At 39.3% G+C, this 18,704-nt stretch overlaps 1 protein-coding gene across 3 annotated transcripts in view; it reads right to left on the bottom strand.

Moving 5' to 3' along the window:
* LOC132822762 (nucleolar protein 4-like) overlaps positions 1-18,704 on the bottom strand; it is a 278,882-nt gene that overhangs the window by 121,500 nt on the left and 138,678 nt on the right. For all 3 annotated transcript variants that reach the window (XM_060836076.1, XM_060836073.1, XM_060836075.1), the window contains one exon: positions 6,245-6,534. In XM_060836076.1, the coding sequence (XP_060692059.1) occupies positions 6,245-6,534 (290 nt within the window). The remainder of the gene's footprint in view (positions 1-6,244; positions 6,535-18,704) is intronic.

Here is an 18,704-nt window from a genome sequence, read left to right on the forward strand (position 1 = left end):
ATTAACTAGTGGTACAAGGACTAAGGATACAGAAAATGAAGAGGTGGGGGTGATGTGAGGAAGAACCATTTTACAAATTAACTGATTATGACCTGGAACTTCTTTTCTCTGGGGGTGGGGTGGGGGAGGAGGGGAGAGAAGATGGTGGTGGTGGAAGTTTGGAGATGATGAATTATTTAAAAAGAAAATTAGGTATCCACTTCAAGAAAATAAACATGCACGGGTATAAACATGCACAGAAAATTAATATCTGGTTTGCAAATATCCATAGATGCTGGAGATCTGAAACATAAACAAAAAGTGCTGAAGAAATTCCATAGATCTGATAACATCTGTGGAGAGATAGCCTGCAGAGACTTAATGGACTGAATGAGCTCCTTCTGTTATGATTCAGTGACTAACCCAAGATAACAAGCAGCAATGGAAAAATTGGATAAAATGCATGTACAGGCGGTCTCTGGGTTGCAAAGAAGTTCCATTTCTGATTCTATTCACAAGTTTTGATTTGTACACAAACTGCAACACAGGCAGGATAAGTGCATAAGTGCAGGAAATGTTCACATGTCAGATCTTTAAAAATACACCCCTGTAAGGGATTGCATTTGTAAGTTGGATGTTTGTAAATCGGGAGCTCCCTGTATTCTACAGATCAATCTTTAATCTTTTGTGAATTTACCTCGTGATGGCTATTGGATGTATGAGATCCACACTAGATACCAAGTCAAGAAAGTTGACAGGAAGATCATAAGATACAGGAAGGGAGCATTATGTATGTATCCCTTCATGTTAGATTTCTCTCACTGTTGGCATTTAAATTTTTATTAGTATTTCTGCCTTCAACTACTAACACTAAAATTAGAGGGAATTGACATGTTGAAGAGACAGGTTAGGACATCTGAGTTGTGTTCTGTGCTTCCCATGAAAATACATACTTTCTGCATCTGCAGACAGATGAATGGTCTTGATTTGTCATATACACAGATAGGGATATCTGTTACTGACAAAGATTGTGTCAGCAGACACTCAGTGGTAGCAATCTAAGATACAAATGGCTAAGTAATCATCATGCCAGAAGATTCCTCATAAGCCTAATCACAATGTGTCTTAAAACGAGCAACCAGCATTTGATTGGTGCCAACAATGAAAATACCACTGACAGTTTCCATGGGCTTTAGCAACACAACTTGGAAATCTAATTTCTTGATATGTCAAGTCAGACAAGAAGCAGATCCTGACAGTTGCCAACTGTTGCAAGGAGTTGTGGTGTAAACTTTTATGATAGCACAGACAATAACAGCAACTGCCATCTTTGGCTTAAATACTTGCTATAAAGGAGCATAAGGTCAAATCTTCAGCTATTTCCTCACTTATCCGCAGATTCATCTCTTCAAATAAAATTCTTCCTCAATTTTGTCCATCAATTCTTAACCCCTGGTCTTTCTAACTTGGTAAAATAAATTGAGTTGCTTTTTAAGGCTTTCTAAAAGCATGCTGACTTTTTGTAATACTCCCCTCTAACTGTTTATCACCTTTTCAAGTTAAATTGCATTCTTCTTCTCCAACAATTAGCTTCTTCCTTTAGGCAAATTAGTTTGCTTCTGAAATTGTGAACAATTTCTCAAAATAGCTATACATTTGGGCCTGGTTTGCCAATATAACAAGCATTAGATTGGCATAACAGGAAATCACTAGCTTATTTTCCCCTTTTCATTTTTATTGTTTCACTTTTAACATAATTTATTATCTGCCAAGCTTGAAGTAATTCATATCAGCATTTCATTTAATAAAGAGACAAAGGTGTACCAAACGTATAGGAACACAATCATACAAATATAAAAGTAAACATTCTGTTGTGAAGATTCAATGTGATTTGCTGGGTTTCAGCTGTTCACAAGGGGTCATTATTCTGAGTAGGTGAATGGTCAGCTGATTAAAACTGTCTCCACTTGGTGAGGGAATTTTTCTCAGTTCACAGTTGCTTGCAAATTTCCAGACCCAGGTCAGAAATGAACAAAATATGAAGTCACTTCCTCTTTAACATGTTGAAAGGCAATGGATGCAAGCTTTAAGAATGTAAATATTCTCAAGTACACTTTCATGGATTAAAAGTAAAATCAATGATTGTGAAGTGTCATTCCAATGTCAGCCGTGCATATTGAACATGCGTGTTTAGAAGCCAGTCTTCATATATACTTCATTAGGAAACACCAGGGTGAATTATCTTTTCCCATGTACATGATTCATGGTCACGAAAAGTTGAATGCAGAGACCAAGGGTTATAATTATGCACAGAGTGTGCTGCTCAGTATTTTCTTGATGCTGGAATATGAATGCCTCATTTAACTATCAAAAAATATGTTAATCAAGGCAGGACTTCAACATGCCAAATTTGACAATTACTTGCTCCAGTAGTACGGTGTCACTGGAGTGTGCTGAGGAAAGTGACCTTCTATTGCTTTAAAACTCATGCTCATGGTTTTGGCATTTTTGGTTTCCTTTTGTTGCACCTAGTTGGATGTAATGTTTTGTATTTCAATTTAATTTTATTATTTTCTTTCCTTCCTTGTTTTCTCTTTTTAACACGTTCAAGTGTATTTCACTGAGAGTTATAGCAGCCCTTGAGGGGAAAGATAATCTTTTACCTCTTCAGGGATCAAGAGAGTAAAGAGGAATAGTCAGAAAACACTTGCATATAACTTGCACAGAACCACTAGTATCAAAACCAGTTTGATGCATATCACATTATATCAAAAGAAATGGCTAAAGACACGAAATACTGAAAATGCTATGGACCCTGACAACATTCCAGCAACAGTACTGAAGATTTGTGCTTCAGAACTAGCTGTAGTCCAGTACAGTTACAACATATCCCTAAATATGTGGAAAATTGCTCAGGTGCATCCTGCCTATAATAAGGAGGATGAATCCAACCTGGCCAATTACATCCTGTCAGGCCACTGTCAGCAAAATGATTAAAGGGGTCAAAGACAGTGCTATCAGTCAATACTGACAAAGTAAAAACTTTTTCACTTATGTTTCGTTTAAGTTCTGCCAGGGCACTTGGCTCCTGATCTCATTACAGCCTTGGTCCAAACGTGGACAGAAGAGCTGGACTCCGGATGTTAGATGAGAATGACTGCCCTTGACACCAAGGGCTTGACTGAGTGTGACATCAAGGAGTCTTAGCAGAACTAGAGTAATTGGGAATCAAGAGGAGAATGCTCTGTATTTGCAAGCTAGCACAAAAGAAAATGGTTGTGGTTGTTACAGCTCAAATCATCTTTGTTCCAGGACATTGCTGCATGAGTTCCTCAGAGTACAGTCTAAGGCATCACTACCTTCAGTTGCTTCATCAATTTTCTTCCCTTGGAAGTGGGAATGTTCTCTGATGATTGCACAATGTCTAGCAACAGTCGCGACTCCTCAGATACAGAGAGGTCCCTGTCCATAAGCAGTTAAGACCTAGCCAACATTCAGGCTTGGGCTGACAACTGGAAACGTTATGCCACACTGGGGTAGACCACTGGAAATCAACACCATATTTGCTCTTTTGTCACAAAAATTAAAGATTTTATAGAAGTATGCAAAATTATCCCAATTTACCTGTCTTTTAGATTCAGGTTGACAGAAAACATGGACCAGGTTTCTGTACTCAACAATGATTACTATTTATTACTGATAAATAGATTTTAGCTGTCGGTAAAGAATCACCATGTAAGTAACAGTTAAAACACAAATTCCCTTATAAAATTCTCTCTTCAAATGCATTCAGAAAAACAAAAAAATAAATGGTTGAAGGTATGGTTGGGATGACAGTTCAATGGTTCCTGTCCACAGGGTTTGCTGATTTGGGTTATCAGGTCCTACTGCTCCTCAATCTTCCTACTCCGGATGCCTTCACTTGTTTCCAAGAAGCACAGGGCAACAGGTTCACATTCATAACATTTTTAACTTATTGTCTAAGAACCACAGCTTCTGAAATGGTATGGTTAATTAAATTGATTTTCTTCAGGTTCAAGGACAATTTCTTCCTTTCTGGAGGTTCAATATCCTCTGCCCAAATACTCATGCCCCTAAGCTGCTCAGCTACCTGGGAGCCATTCACATTGCTGTTTGCAGGTGGAAGGCATTTTTTATCAACTGGTTACCATTCCTCAGACCAATCAACAGCTTATTGAATCTTCATTCATACCCACCTCTTGATTTCAGGTTGTCTGCAGTAACCTCCTTCATTGCCTGATCAAACAGCAGTGTAAACAGCACCTACAATGAGTATCAGGTCACTTGCTCTTAGAAGTGTAATAATCCTTTCCACCATCCTTGCTTTTTAAAATATTCATTTTCCCAGTTCAGTCCACAACCAAAAATACCGAAAAATCAAAAGATATGATCTTTACAGAGGTAACATTCACGCCACATAAGTGGCAGGCAATGACCATCTCCAACAAAAGAGAATCTAATCACTGCCACTTGAGGGTCAATGGTATTATCATTGCTCAATCCTTACTATTAACATCCTGGGGTTACCATTGACCAGAAAATGAACTAGACCACCCATAGACACAATGTGCACACAGAAGCAGGTCAGAGGCTTGGAATTCCACAGCAAGTAATTCATTTCCTGTCTCTCCAGTCCTTGTCACCAACTACAAGGCACATATCAAATATTTGATTAAATAATCCCCACTTGCCTGAATGCGTGCAGTTCCAACAATATTCATGAAACTTGATATTATCCAGGGCAAAGCAGTTTGCTTAACTGGTACCACATCCATCACATTTACCTTTCAATCCCTTCACCATCAATGCACAGCTGCAACAATGTGCCCCATCTACAGGATGCACTGCAGCAGCTCACCAAAGTGCCTATGACAACATATTCCAAACCTGTACTTCCTTTACTAGGAAGGTAAGGCCAACAGATGCATAGGAACATCACCACCTGCAAACCATTCTGACTTGGAACAATATCATCGTTGTTTCACCATTTCTGGGTCAAAATTCTGGATCATCTTCCTAACAGCCCACACCAAGGACTCAAGTACAGGTAGTCTAAGAAGGCAGCTCACCACCACCTTATCCAGGACAATCAATCAATATTAGTCAAGCCTGTTACACCAGTTTTTCATGAACAAAAGGGGAGTAAAAAAGCTTTTATGCACTGGGTCAAAGCTGCTGGAGCAACTTAACAATAAAACTCAATTGTAACCTCCTACCCCTCTGACACTAGACTTTCCTTTGTATTTAAGCGGAAGTGGATACTGCAGGTGCTGGAGATTAGAGTTAAGATTAGAGTGGTGCTGGAAAAGCACAGCAGGTCAGGCAGCATCCGAGGAGCAGGAAAATCAACATTTCGGGCAAAAGCTCTTCATTAGGATTCCTGTAGAAGGGCTTATGCTCGAAATGTCAATTGCCCTGCTCCTCGGATGCTGTCTGATCTGCTGTGCTTTTCCAGCATCACTTTAATCTTTTCTTAGTATTTAACAAGCCTGCAAATCCTGGATGTTAGTAGTGACTGTAAGTATCAGCAGAAGTTGTGACCTACCGAGGTATGGATGTCCATGAGAATCAAAAAAGCTACAGATAGTTTAAGGGCCAGGCATAGAAAAGTAAAAGTGTGGGTATAGCTTGGCTGACTTTGTTGTATTAAATCTAGGGCCATCTAGAAGACTCATGGCACCATGGAGTAATCATTTCCTTGTCAAATACTTTACATGCATGGTCCTTTTTATGCACCTGCACCCAAAAGCTGCATTAGTGTACATTATGTCAGGTTATGAGTTGCTGCTTGGAATAATGTACTATGGTTTGGATGAAGCACACTTTGAAAGACCAAAAATACAATGGTCCTCATGTTCATTTGGTCATGCATCAAATCAGAGGTGGATGCTGTAGCACTATCTGATATCTACAGAATTGGCCTGAAGTGATCTTGACATTTCCTAAAATTGGGTCAAATGCAAGTTCAAATTACTCTGTTCAATGCTGATCTACAGCTTTTTCCAATAAGAAATTAATGATATAGATTGCCACAATTCCCAATGTTAAAATGTTGTAGTTAACAAACTACTAACATAGAAATAACTGCAAGTCGTTTTAAAATCTGTTCATTACTTTCAGTTCAGATGATTAAGTTATGGATGTGGATTTCATAACTAGCTCAATAAAAGTACTAGCCCTTTTATTTGCACAGTTAGTTCCTATTGTAAATTTTGGTATTCAGTAAAATTTAAAAAGACCATACCTTATTTCCATAGTCTCTTGTGTCCCTGTTCAATCTGACATCGGAGGTTGTTTTTCCAGTGTATTTAACCCGGTTTCTTTGCCCATCTATATTGCCATTATCCATTTGACCAGGTTGAAGCCGCTCGCTGAGGTTGACTGGCTGGTCATCTGGGCCAGCACTGTAGTCTAGGCCAGTGGAGCTATTTCCATTTATCTCTGGGAATGTACTGTCTCCCTGTGTACTGTTTGATGTTGCAGGATTCAGGGTAGTAGAGCCATTTCCGCTGTAGCATTCTGAAGATGAATCATCTGATAAGAACAACAGGTCATTGATAAAAACACTTCAAGAGCAGATTTCTTCTTTAAATATAGATTAATGTTGCCTGAAGTTATTTTAAAATTACATCTCCACTGGTGAAAACAACTATGTAACCAGTTGACAGATTTATTTACTGAAATTTAACATTTCCTCTTAATTTATTCAAAAACAGATGAATTCAATACTGTGTTATACAGTCATAGAGGTCTACTGCTGAAAATGTGTTGCTGGTTAAAGCACAGCAGGTTAGGCAGCATCCAAGGAACAGGAAATTCGACGTTTCGGGCCAGAGCCCTTCATCAGAGGTCTACTGCACAGTTAGAGGACTTGATGAGTCCTTTGGCTCATCAAGGCTGCACCAGCCAAAAACAATCACCTAACTATTCTAATTCCATTTCCTAGCACTTGGCCCATAGTTTTGCATGCCTCGGCATTGCAGGCATACATCCAAATACACCTTAAATGTTGAGATTTCTGTCTCTATGACCCTTCAGGCAGTGAGTTCCAGCTTCCTATCATCATCCAGGTGAAATCTTTCCCCATCACCTCCAAACCTCCAGCCCCTCAACTGAAATCGACGTCCTTGTCATTGATCCTTCCAGTATGGGGAAATGTTTCTCCTTGCCTACCCTGTCTATGCCTCTCATTAGTTTTATACATTTCAATCCTGTCCCCTCTCAGTCTCTTCTGCTTCAAGGAAAACAATTATAATCTATGCAGTCACTCTTCATAACTAAAACTCTCCGGCCCAGTCAACATCTTGGTAAACCTTCTCTGAACCAGGGCAATCACATCCCTCCTGTAATGTAGATCCTAGAACTACACAAAAGACATAAACAACTGTTCTAATGGCTTTTATTCATGATATATAACTACAGAAGCTTCTCTGCAATGCACTCTGCAGTTGCAAAGCCTGAATCTGTTGCCACGATTCCCATTGAGAAAGGTTTCAAATTCATTAAGTAGAACAAGGAGTATCCCTCTATTTCACACATAGTACCATGAGTTAAAGAAAACCTGGCCATACAGAATATCTTGTATGTATCTTAATTATCAATAATATGTACTGAACAGGCAAAAAGTTGAGCCTTTTCTTACTTTACTGCTTTCCTCCCATAACCTCCATTCCCTTCCCACTGTCACTTATGATCATGAGATAGTTAACAGAAGGTAGGCATAAACTTAAAGCCAAACCATTTGAACAAATTTGTCCCTACCCTGTTGTTTTACTATATATATGCTGCAGATATCATTGAAATGATTTGAGGCAATACATTGTTAGATTCAGGAGATCCCAAGAGACCAGTCCAAAGCAGTTACTGAATATAAATTTGAAAAGATGTAGGAAATAAAAATATTGATTGTTTTTTCCATTCCTGTTTGCTAATAATATTCCTTTCAAATTAAAATAATAAACTTCCAGGTAATAAACACTTCTCCCTGCTTTATATAGATTTTTTTTGCAATCCAGACTTCTGAATAAACTAAAAAAAATTCTTACTTATTTTTATTTCACCTTGAAATACCACAAAAGCAAATAATCTGAATAACCTGACAACATTTTTGTTGCTATTCCCTTTAAATTATGTACTAAATAAATGTTCACATACAAGCTGTGCATAAGTTGGCCCCTCTTAGTTTCCTCAAGTAAAGCAAAAAATTGAAAGTACCACAGACTTTAACAAATCACCTGAATACTACAAAAAAAAATTAAACGGTACATTGGTCTTGCCAAATTGAGTGATGTATTCAAGAATCTCTATTCGGACTTCATTCACATAATCCTGCATACTGTTTGACTTTGATTCTGAATTTTTGGCTCAATATTTTAATTCTCTTCCCCACGACATTCTGACCCCTCTGCCCTTGGCCTCCGATGCTATTCCAAAGAAGCTCAGTGTAAGGTCATGCTCGAGCACATTTTTCAACTGGGCATGTTATAACCTTCCAGATTCAATAATAATTTCAGAAATTTCAGATCATAACACTTCTTTTCCTTCTTTTTCCTCTCTTTTTGTGTATTTGTTTTTTCAACGGCAGCTCTACGTTAATTCTATTTTACTGACAGATATGACCTCTAGACATATCTTTTATTTGTTTACTTCTTTATTCATCCTATTGCCATCTCCTTTTGTCTTGTACCATCATCCCTTTTGACATTGCTGCCTTGAATCTAATTTTTGATTGGAAAGAAAGAAGAAAATTTCAATTTTTCCTGTTCTGCAAGTACTCCCGTTCTGGCAAACATTAACCTGTTTTTCTCTCTCCAGAGATGCTGTGTAGTGTATTGAGTATTTCCAACATTATCTGCTTTTATTTTTTTGCTGAAGTCTTTGCACACGAAGGTCATTTCAACTTTCACCATGTAGGCACTAAACTGACAGAGTGTCTGACTGGTAACGAATTCCACGTGAATTTTGTTCCATGTGGAGGGGAAATTTGATTGATTCTATAACATTCAAGCATTTTTGAATAAGCTCCATTCAGATGACTTTTATTAAATCCTCCAATGAAAGCAAGGAGACTTGTCACAAAATTAAACAGTCTCCTTTTTAGTTCAAGGCTAGTTTGTGATTTTTTAAATTTAGCTTTTCACTGATTAGCATGTATAAACTTTAAAATCCTATTACAGTCAAATATCATTGTGTCATACAGCACGGAAATAGACCCTTCAGCCCAACTCATCCATGCTAACCAGATTTCCTAAACCAAACTAATCCAATTTGCCTGCGTTTGGCCCATTTCTCTCTAAACCTTACCCATCCATGCACATGTCCAAATGTCTTTTAAGTGTTATAACTGTATTGTCTGTACCACTTCCTCTGGAAATGACCTTGAGTATTCACCTTATCTATAACCCTCGTGATTTTAAGGTCACTCCTCCTGCACTCCAGGGAAAAAAAGAGCCCCAGCCTATCTAGCCTCTCCTTACAACTCAAACCTTCTAGTCTCCTTAACTTCCTTGTAAATCTTTTTGCACCCTTTCACTTTTCCTTCCTTTAGCAGGGAAACTAGAACTATACTCACCAATGTCATGTACAGTTGTAAAATGATGCTCCCACCTTTTGTCCTCAATGTTTTGACCGATGAAGATAAACATGCCAAATGCGTCCTTCACCACCGTGTCTAGCAGTGACACCATTTTCAAGGAACTATGTACCTGTACCCCTAGGTTTCTCTGTTTGTCAACACTCACCAGCACACTACCATTACCCATGTCAGTTCTGCCAAAATGCAACCCTTTGCATTTATCTGAATTAATCTGTCATTCCTCAGCCCACTGGCCCAATTGATCAAGGTCCCGTTGTAATCTTAGATATCTTTTCACTGCCCACTATTCCACCAATTTTGGTGTCATGTCCGAAAATGTCTGCATTTTCCTAATTTTCACCGCATCAGCAGCCAATGCTTGACTTTGGCAGGAGGATTAAGGAGTCACTTATTATTTGAACAGGGAGAATTTAAGTTTTGCAGGAGTGGAGAAATCAAGGAATGTGCTATCGTCAAATTTGCAGCTGCTGCTTAAATAGGTGGGAAAGCAAGTAATGAGAATGCTAAACAGTCTATAGACGGTTCATACGTTGTTAATTGAGTGCATAAAATGTTAGCAAAAGGAATATAAAGTTACAAAATGTGAGGAAATCCACTTTGGCAAGAAGAATCAAAGAGATGAATATTATTTAAATGGGAAAAGACTGCAGAAAACTGTAGCATGGAGGGATTTGGAAGTCCTCATACATGTATCACAAAAAGCTAGCATCTGAGTTCAGCAGATAATAGGGAAGGCAAATGGAATGTTTATTCATTATTTTAAAGAGAATGCAGAATAAAACTGGGAGGTCTTGTTAAAACTATAAAGAAAGATTAGTCAGACCACACCTGGAATAGTGTAAACAGATTTGGTCCCCTTATTGAAGGGGAGATAAACTGGCATCAGAATCAGTCAAGTGAAGGTTCACTGGTTAACCCTGAGTAGGGGAGAATAATCTTACGAGATGTTGAGTAGGTTGGGTCCGTACTCAAGAAGAATGAGAGGCAATCTTAAGTCAAATATATAACATTCTTTGGTGGCTTGACAGGATGATGCTGTGTTTCCCATTGTGGGAAAGTCTAGGACCGGAGGGCATAATCTCACAGTAAGGGGTTTCCCATTCAAGACAGATATGAGGAGTACACTTTTCTTTAGAGGTCAGTGAATGTGTGAAATCCTCTACTGGAGAGCACTGTCAGGGCTTGGTTGTTAAATATATTCAGATTGCTAATCAGAATTAAGGGTAATGGAGATAAGGCAGAAAAGTGGAGTTGAAGATTATCCTAGCAGCCATGATCTCATTGAATGAAGGAGCAGACCTGATGGACTAAATGGCTCCTCTGTCTGATGGTACACATACTCCTAAGAAACTAAATACTAGAAACATAGTAATACAATACTAATACAAGAAACAAGACTGTAGCATGTGAAAATAAATTACTTCTATGGAGGAATATAATATAACAGTGGAAAAGTGAGTTAAATTATATAGAACTTTGTTCTGTTAATACTGTTTGCAAATATAAAATCATAGAGTCATATAGCATGGAAACAGACCCTTTCGGCCCAATTCATCTGTGCCGGCCAGACATCCCAATCTGACCTAGTCCCATTTGCCAGCATTTGGCCCATTTCTGTCTAAACTATTCCTATTCACATACCCATCCAACTGCCTTTTCAAAGTTGTAATTGTACCTGCCTCCACCACTTCTTCTGGCAGCTCATTCCATACACATACCATCCTCTGCATGAAAAAGTTACCCCTTAGGTTGTTTTTAAAATTTGCCACTCTAACCATAAATGTATGCCCTTTAGGATTGGACTTCCCACTCCAGGAAAAGAACCTTGGCACTCATCCTATCTATGCCCCTCATGATTTTAAAAAAGTCTATATGATCACCCTTCAGTCTCTGATGGGGGAGAAAAGCCCCAGACTATTTAGCGTCTCCTGATAACTCAAATGCTTCAATCCCAGCAACATCCCTGTAAATCTTTCTTTTGCACCCTCTCAAGTTTAACAACATCCTTCCTATAGCAGGACAGCCAGAATTGTATGCAGTATAGAAGTGGCCTCACTAATATCCTGTACAGCTGCAAGATGATGTCCCAACTCCTATACTCTAATGTTCTGATCAATGAAGGCAAGCATGCCAAACACCTTATTCACTACCCTGTCTACCTGTGACTTCACTTTCAAAGAATGATATACCTGAACCCCTAGGTTACTTTGCTCATCATTACTCCCTCCCTAGGGTATGACTTAACTGTGTAAGTCCTATCCTGGTTAGCTTTACCAAAATGAAACACCTCACATTTCTCAAAATTAAACTTCATCTGCCACTCCTCAGACAATTACCCCGTCTGATCAAGGCCCTCTTGCACTCTGACATAATCTTCTTTATTGTTCACTATACCACCTACTTTGGTGTTGTGATGATACAATGGCTTTAAGAGATGTATTTTGTCCTGGTTTCTTTTATGAAGAAAGGTTGAGACAAAGGTGCAGAGCGATCTGTTCAAAGCCAATAAAGTTTGGGAGGCCTTGGGATATATTTTTATAGTTGGACCAATAGAAGCAGCCTAAATGGATGGGGTCAAGCTTCCACAGAATTAGGACTTTTTTGTTTTAGCTTTCAACAGTTGCTGGGATCTTGAAGCTGGTTGGGAATGTTCTTATTCCTCTCTTTGTTACAGCTAATAGCTGGGGTTCTTTTCCCGCTGTTAGAATTGCATGTAAGACAATCTATCTTACTGAATTTGCCTTTGCCAAGGGTATGTTTATGAAGTGTTACTACATTGGAACAGTTACTTAGTAGTAGTTAATATATATCATTTTGTTAAATGTTTCAATGGACTTATCATTAAGTCAACTCTTTTCTTTTTGTTTTGTCTGTATTTTAACAGTAGTGCAAAAATAAAGTGTGTTTTGCTTAAAGTTGAGTAGTTTGACCTATTGAATTGCATCTGGAATGCAAAACCCTACATTTACCTTTAAAATAAGAAAACGTTAAGGAGTAGGCTTAATTTTTTTAATATATTTTGAGGGGGTTTTGTCTCGTCCATAACAGTGTCATCTGCAAACTTACTAACTATGCCTCCCATACTGATATCCAAATCACTTCTACAAATGATGAAAAGCACTGAACCCAGCACCGATCTGCGTGGCGCACTGCTTGTCACAGGCCTCCAGTCTCAAAAGCAACCCTCTTCAATCACTCTCTGTCTCCTACTTCAAACCATTTTTTATCCAGTTGGCCGGTGCTCTTGAATCTCATGTAATCTAACCTTACTAACCAGTCTACCATATGGAACCTCATCAAACGCTTTGCTGAAGTCCATATCGACATTGATCACTCAGCCTTCATTAATCTTCTTTGTCAGCTCTTCAAAAAAAGTTAAATCAAGTTAGAGGGATACAATTTCTCATGCACAAAGCCATGGTGACTATCCCTAATCAGTCTTTGCCTCTCCAAACATTTGTAAATCCTGTCCCTCTGAGTCTCTCCAACAACATACTGCAATTGATTGTAAGGCTCATCGGTCTTTAGGTCCTTGGCTACTCCTTATGGTCTTTCTTCAGTACTGGCACCACATTAGTCAACCTCCAGTCTTCTGACACCTTACTCGCGGCTGTTGATGATATAACTATCTCAGCAAGGGCCCAGCAGTCTCTTCCCTAGCTTCCCACAATGTTCTGATCAGGTCCTGGGAGTTTATGTACTTTTAAGATCTCCAGCACCTCTTCTTCTATAACATGAACTCTTTTCAAGTCATCACTATTTATTTCTCCAAGTTCCCCAGCGGCTATATCCTTCTCCACAGTAAATGCTACCATGAAATATTTGTTTAGTATCTCACCCAGCTCCTATGTCGCCACACATAGATGGCTATATTGATCTTTGAGGGCCCCTATTCTCTGCCTAGTTACTCTTTTGCTTAATGTACTCTTAATATACTTACGTAACCTCTTTGAATTCTCCTTAAGTCCATTTACCAAAGCTATCTTACATCCCCTTTGGCCCTCCTGATTTCCCTCTTAAGAATATTCCTACTGCCTTTATACTCCTCTAGAGATTCACTCAATCCCAGCTGCCTATACCTGACATACGCTGCCTTCTTTTTGTTGACTAGAGCCTCAATTTCTCTAGGCATTCAGCATTCTTTACACCTGCCAACCTTGCCCTTCACACTAACAGGAACATACTGTTTCTGAACTCTTGTAATCTTATTTTTAAAGGCTTCCTAACCATCCGTTTACCTGCAAATAGCCTTCTCCAATCAACTTTTGAACGTTCTTGTCTAATACCATCAAAATGGGGTCTGACTCCAATTTAGAACTTCAACTTTTTGATCAGTTCTATCCTTTTCCATCACTACTTTAAGACCAATAGAATTATGATCACTTGCCCCAAAGTGCTCCCCCACTGACACCTTAGTCATTTGTTCTGCCTTATTTCCCAACAGAAGGTCAAATATTTCTCCTTCTCTAGTATGTATGCATGCATTGAAGAAGAAAGCTTTCTTGTACACGCTTAATAAATTCCTCCACTAAACCATTAATATTATAACTGTCCCAGGCTATGTTTGGAAAGTTGAAATCCCCTACCATTACTGATGAGGCACAAAAGAAGATGCAGCAAAGATTTATAGGAATGACACCACAATTCAGAAGATGCACAATCAGCAAAGGTTGAACAAACTGGGTTTTCTTTGGGTTTGACTAGATAAATACAGAAAACAATTTCATCTGTGGACAAGTCTAAAACAATGGGCACAAATATATGATAATTATGAAAGCATTAAATAAAGGAAATCAGAGGAATTTCTTTGCACAGAGAGAGCTAAGAATGTTGGACATGTCACATGGACATTATTGAAACATTTAAGAAGATACTTGATGAATAATTGAGGGTGAAGTTTATGGGGATAGAGTTGGAAGATGTAATTCGAGCAAAAGACTCTCACAGAGGAGCACAAACTTGAACATACTTCTGATATAATCAGTGGGATCCCATGTTTCTATTTTATAGACTCTGTCAAATTCTATGCAAAACCATTTAGTTAGTCAATCCCACCTTAAATCCACATCTTATGATGATATGAGCTACAATGTATCAGAAAACTATTCTGAAACATAACAAATTACAAGGCTTCTTAATTTATGCAGTCATTGGCAAATCCAACAAATTGAATAAGTGTGCCAGTGGGACTTTTGCCAAGAATGTTGCTTTGTATGTTTGGGTAGCATAGCACTACAGCACATCTAATGAACACTTTCAATGTAATTAACATTGTTCATTAAATCAAGAGGCCACTTACATTTGATATGCTTTCAACACTGCTTTGTAACATTCTGAAAACTTTATTTAAATGCTTAGAAACATTAAACAAATATACAATATAATAAATGGCCTCATGTCTCACTATACATCATAAGGTAAAATAGATTTAGCTAACAGCCAACAGATATTAGATTCATAACTCACAAAAAAAGAGAAAATTTCAAAACGCTCTGTACTTTAAGAATAACGTGAGATAACAAAAATGCAGTCTATGTTGATAATAATAAATAGTAGAAAACCACATCACTTGTCAAATCTTCATTTTTCTTAACAAGGCTCTCAAGACATTATTGTCCATTTTGGTACAGTGGAATTGTACCAGAATGCGATGTAGAGCAGGAAGCTCTGACCTCAATATTATCTGGAGTGTATTTTGTAGGTTGAGCTGGCAATTTGGATTTTAACTTGACTGCATGCAACTTTTCTACATAAACAGGATCTCCACCTCGAGGTAAGTCTGACTGACACCTGGAAGTTTGCCTTGGCCTATCTGACCAGGTTAGTATTTATTGCACATCCCTTTCAGCTTTTTGACTGCTATAATCCATGTGAAAGGATGTGATAAATGGACATTTGGATAATATTAGTTTAATTGGGTATAGTCAGCATGACAAATTTGGTGGAGTTTTTTCAGAAAGTTACGAATAAAATTGAAAAAGGGAGCCAATGACACATACTTGGATTTTCAGCAAGCTTTTGGTATAGCCTTCCATAGGAGGAGGAGCAGGCAATGGCATTGTGGTAATTGGTATTGAACCCTGATTTAAATCCCATCATGGCAAATGGTGGAATCTGCATTTAAGAAAATCTGAAATTAAAGGTCTAATGATGACTGTGAAACCATTGCTGATTATTGTAAAAACACATTGGATTTCACTAATGCCTTTTAGGGAAGAAAATCTGGCATCCTCAGTTTGTCTGGTCTGTATGTGACCCCAGAGCCATGGCAATGTGGTCGACTCTTTACTGCTCTCTGAAATGGCATAGAAGAAAGTCAGGGCTGCAGATGCCAGAGGTCAGAGTTGAGAGTGTGGTGCTGAAAAAGCACAGCAGGTCAGGCATCATCCTAGGAGCAGGAGAATCGATGTTTCAGGCATAAGCCCTTCATCAGGAAGGGCTTATGTCCGAAACATCTATTCTCCTGCTCCTCAGATGCTGCCTGGCCTGCTGTGCTTTTCCAACACCATACTTTCGACTCTGAAATGCATTGCAAGCCATTCAGTTATATCAACTGCAAAAACATCTCCAAAAAGAAATGAAACCAATAGACAAACTAGTGCTGATTAAGCTGAAAATGTGTTGCTGGAAAAGCGCAGCAGGTCAGGCAGCATCCAAGGAACAGGAAATTCGACGTTTTGGGCATAAGCCCTTCATCAGGAATAGTGTTGATTAAGCACTGGAAAGGGCAATGGTAAACTCCGTCCTGTCATAAAAACATAGAAAATAGGAGCAGGAGTAGGCACTTCAAGCCTGCTTCACCATTCAATATGACCATTAGTTGATCATCCAACTCAGTACCCTGTTCCTGCCTTTTCCTGATACTATTTGATTTATTTCATACCAAATACAATATCAAACTTCTTCTTGAAAAGATTTCATGTTTTGACCTCAACTGCTTTCTGTGGCAGAGAATTCCACTGGTTCACCATTCTCTGGGTGAAGAATTGTCTCTTCATCTCAATCACAAACGATCTACCGTGCATCATTAAACTGTGGCCCCAGGTTCTGGACTCCCCAGTCATTGGGAACATCTTTCCCATCAACCGTGAAGACCACCAGACCAACATCTGCGGAACAATGATATAACTATGCATATCTTCCCTTGGATAAGGAGCTCAAAATTTTTCCCAGTATTTCAGCTGTAATCTGACTACTGCCTTTATAGTTTTAGCAAAGCTTGCCTAATTTTACATAGCATTCAGTTTGAAATAAAGACCAACATTCTACTTGTTTTCCTTATTACCAGCTGAACTTGAATCCTAGCTTCTTGCGATTCATGCTCCACCATCCCTCTGTTCTATAGATAACAGTCTTATGTCTGTGGTCAGCAAGGTTTTGGAAGTAATTCTGAGGAATAAGATTCATGACTGTTTAGAAAAGAATAGCGTGATTAAAGGCAGTTAGCATGGCTTTGAGAGGGGCAGGTCATGCCTCAAAAAATCTTATTGAGTTCTTTGAGGAGTTCGCCTAGAAACCCTCCCAACCATAAGGGATGAATGCAGATTTCTCCAGCTTCCTCATTTCCCCTCCCCCTACCTTATCTCAGTCCCAACCCTCAGACTCAGCACCGCCTTCTCGACCTGCAATCTTTTTCCCAACCTCTCTGCCCCCACCCCCTCTTGGCCTATCACCCTCACCTTAACCTCCTTCCATCTATCGCATTCCCAACACCCCTCCCCCAAGTCCCTCCTCCCTACCTTTTATCTTAGCCTGCTTGGCACACCCTCCTCATTCCTGAAGAAGGGCTTATGCCCAAAACATCGATCCTCCTGCTCCTTGGATGCTGCCTGACCTGCTGCGCTTTTCCAGCAACACATTTTTCAGCTCTGATCTCCAGCATCTGCAATCCTCACTCTCTCTTATGAGACAGGTCGACAAAGGTCGAGCAGTGGGTGTGGTGTATGTGGACTTCAGCAAGGTATTTGATAAGGTTTCCATGGTAGGTTCATTCATAAAGTCAGGAGGTATGGCTATCTGCATTCAGAATTGGTGAGCTGACGGAAGACAGAGAGTGGTTGTGGATGGAAAGTATTCTGCCTGGAGGTCAGTGTTGAGTGGGGTCCTGCAGGGCTCTGTTGTTGGGCCTCTGCCAAGTTTTTATAAATGACTTGGATGAGGAGGTTGAGGGGTGGGTTAGTAAATTTGCCGATGACACAAAAGTTGGACGTGCCATTGATAGTATCGAGGGCTATTGCGGCTGCAGCGTGACATAGACAGGATGCAGAGCTGAGCTGAGAAATGGAAGATGGAGTTCAACCTGGATAATTGCGAAGTGATGCATTTTGGAAGGTCGAACCTGAATGCTGAATATAGGATTAAAGACAGGATTCTTGGCAGTGTGAAGGAACAGAAGGATCTTGGTGTTCAAGATCTCTCATAGTTGCCACCCAAGTGGATAGGGTTGTTAAGAAAGCATATGGTATTTTGGCTTTCATTAACAGGTGGATTGAATTTAAGAGCTGCGAGGTTTTGCTGCAGCTCTACAAGACCCTGGTGAGACCACACTTGGAATATCGTGTCCAGTTCTGGTCACCCTATTATAGAAAAGATACAGAGGCTTTGGAGAGGGTGCTGTCTGGATTGGAGAGCTTGCCTTATGAAGAGAAGTTGACTAAGCTCAGACTTTTCTTGCTGGAGAGAAGCAGGAAGAGAGATGACCTGATCGAGGTATACAAGATAATGAGAGACATGGATAGAGACAATAGCCAGACATTTCCCAGGGCAGGAATAACTGGCACAAGGGGTCATAGTTTTAAGATATGAGGAGGACGGTATAGAGGAGACGTCAGAGGTAGGTTCTTTAAGCAGAGAGAAGTGAATGCATGGATGCATTGCCAGCGGTGGTGGTGGAAGCAGAGTCATTGGGGACATTTAAGTGACTGCTGGACATGCACATGAATTGAGGGGAGCGTAGGTCAATTTATTTTATCTTAGAACAGGAATAATCCTTGGCACAACATCATGGGCCGAAGGGCCTATTCTGTGCTGTACTTTTCTACGTTCTATGTTCTATAACTTGGAAAACTGCCCAGGTATGTTCTGTACACAAAAAGACGGATAAATTCAA

The sequence above is a fragment of the Hemiscyllium ocellatum genome, chromosome 15 (genome assembly GCF_020745735.1).
Source record: "Hemiscyllium ocellatum isolate sHemOce1 chromosome 15, sHemOce1.pat.X.cur, whole genome shotgun sequence".
Lineage (NCBI taxonomy): Eukaryota > Metazoa > Chordata > Chondrichthyes > Orectolobiformes > Hemiscylliidae > Hemiscyllium > Hemiscyllium ocellatum.